The 1,707-nt window shown below is 49.7% G+C and overlaps 1 protein-coding gene across 1 annotated transcript in view; it reads right to left on the bottom strand.

The window, feature by feature from the left end:
* Positions 1-6: 6 nt before the first annotated feature.
* Positions 7-1,707, bottom strand: part of umad1 (UBAP1-MVB12-associated (UMA) domain containing 1) — a 3,866-nt gene continuing 2,165 nt past the window's right edge. The window contains exon 3 of the mRNA XM_015402156.1: positions 7-1,127. Coding sequence (XP_015257642.1) covers positions 861-1,127 — 267 coding nt within the window. The 3' untranslated portion in view covers positions 7-860. The remainder of the gene's footprint in view (positions 1,128-1,707) is intronic.

Here is a 1,707-nt window from a genome sequence, read left to right as displayed (position 1 = left end):
CTGGTTCTGCTGGAGGTTTCTTCCTGTTCAAAGGGAGTTTTTCCTCTCCACTGTCGCTACAAGCATGCTTAGTGTGAGGGATTGCTGAAGAGTCAATGGGCCTCATGCAATCAGCCTTCATACCAGTTATTTAGGAGAATCTGCTGCGTTCATCATTTTTCTAATCTTTCAGTGTAACTGGGTGAGTCAGGGTCACCGTCTGCACGCCCAGCAGAAGGCTGCTGGCTGGAAGTTGGAGGGGATTTTGCTGCAGGGAAGTGGGCCGCCATTCAGCCGCTGTTTTATTGGGAAGGGTCATTTTAATGGCTGCTACTGCAACTCCTCAATTTAAGAACAAATGCACTTATATAATAAAAAAATGACGAGGATTGAAATATTTTGCAGCATTTTCTGCTTTTCTTCCTGGTTTGATTCAGGAAACAACCTGCAGAGGGAATAAAAACCATCCCACTGTAGCTCTGACCAGTATATAACCTGTGAGGCCGTTCTACAGACGAGCTCCACCTGATGGGCGCCTGATCCGAGCCGTTCGATCTGCTCAGGGCTTTCCGAGGTCGGGGACATCTTTCTGCCGTTATTCTTGGCATTCTGGGAACTGAGTCTGATCACTTCTACGTCTCTCTGACTCCTGGGTGGAGCAGCAGCAGGACTGATGACCTGATAAACATGGAGATCAACTGGGGACAAGGAGCAGGAGCCAAACGTGGACAAACTGGACAAATAACAGACAGCAGCAGAGCTTCTCGTCATGGAGACACCAGCAGAACCTGAATGTTTCTATTCTATATGTGAAGCTGCTCATCCAGATTCCGTCTCCTTCTACTCTCTGATTGGTCGAACAGTGAACCGATCCAAACCCACTAGGTGCTGTGGAGCACGGAGTTTTCTAAGGTGAAGTCGTACTGGTAGCTAGCCAGGTTGTAGTTGATGTCTCTGGACAGCAGGACGTCGGGGACGGCGCTGGAGCCGGCCTGCACGGCCAGGACGTGAGGCGCCAGCGTGAAGGGGACGTCTCCCAGGAGATCTGGGAGCGCCGAAGAGGCTTCCACGACCGGAGGGCCCGCAGGTGGCGCCGCCGCCGCTGGCGCGTGTTTGGTGGCGGGTCTGGATGGAGCCGGTCGGACTGGCTGCGGGGCAAAAGACACGCTGCTGTTAGAAACCAATCCAGCTTACAGATGAAAACCAGTATGGACGCTCCAGTCGACCACTACGCCAGTTATTCTATGGTGAAAAGAGCAAAACCAGTTAAAAACCAGTTAACATGTAAAAACCAGACCCATTTCTGATCCTTTCCACCCATGATGGGAGGAGAAGAGATGTGATAACCTGGTGGAAGAAGTATTCACACCCTCACACTTCTACTTTAGAAAGAACATCTCTAAGCATGCTTGTAGCGACAGTGGAGAGGAAAAACTACCTTTGAACAACGCATACCTGACGTCCCAGAATCTTCTAAAACGCTGGCATACACTGGATTCTTTCTATACTGGGAGTATGCATAGAGTATTAATAATGAGTCCAAAACTTCTGTCCAACAACGGCCTAACGTCTGCATAGGGGGGCAGCGATGCACCCGGCCTGCAGAAAACTATTTCTTTGATCGCGGTATTAACCTAGCTGCTGTTTACCGCCAAAAAATAATCAAGAAAGAAAGCAGGTTTTTGTTGGCAGCAGATTGAGCGTCATGTCTGCTAGGAAGTGTGTTGG

The sequence above is a fragment of the Cyprinodon variegatus genome, unplaced genomic scaffold (genome assembly GCF_000732505.1).
Source record: "Cyprinodon variegatus isolate N-32 unplaced genomic scaffold, C_variegatus-1.0 Scaffold1308, whole genome shotgun sequence".
Lineage (NCBI taxonomy): Eukaryota > Metazoa > Chordata > Actinopteri > Cyprinodontiformes > Cyprinodontidae > Cyprinodon > Cyprinodon variegatus.
This window is presented reverse-complemented; position numbering and strand designations above follow the sequence as displayed.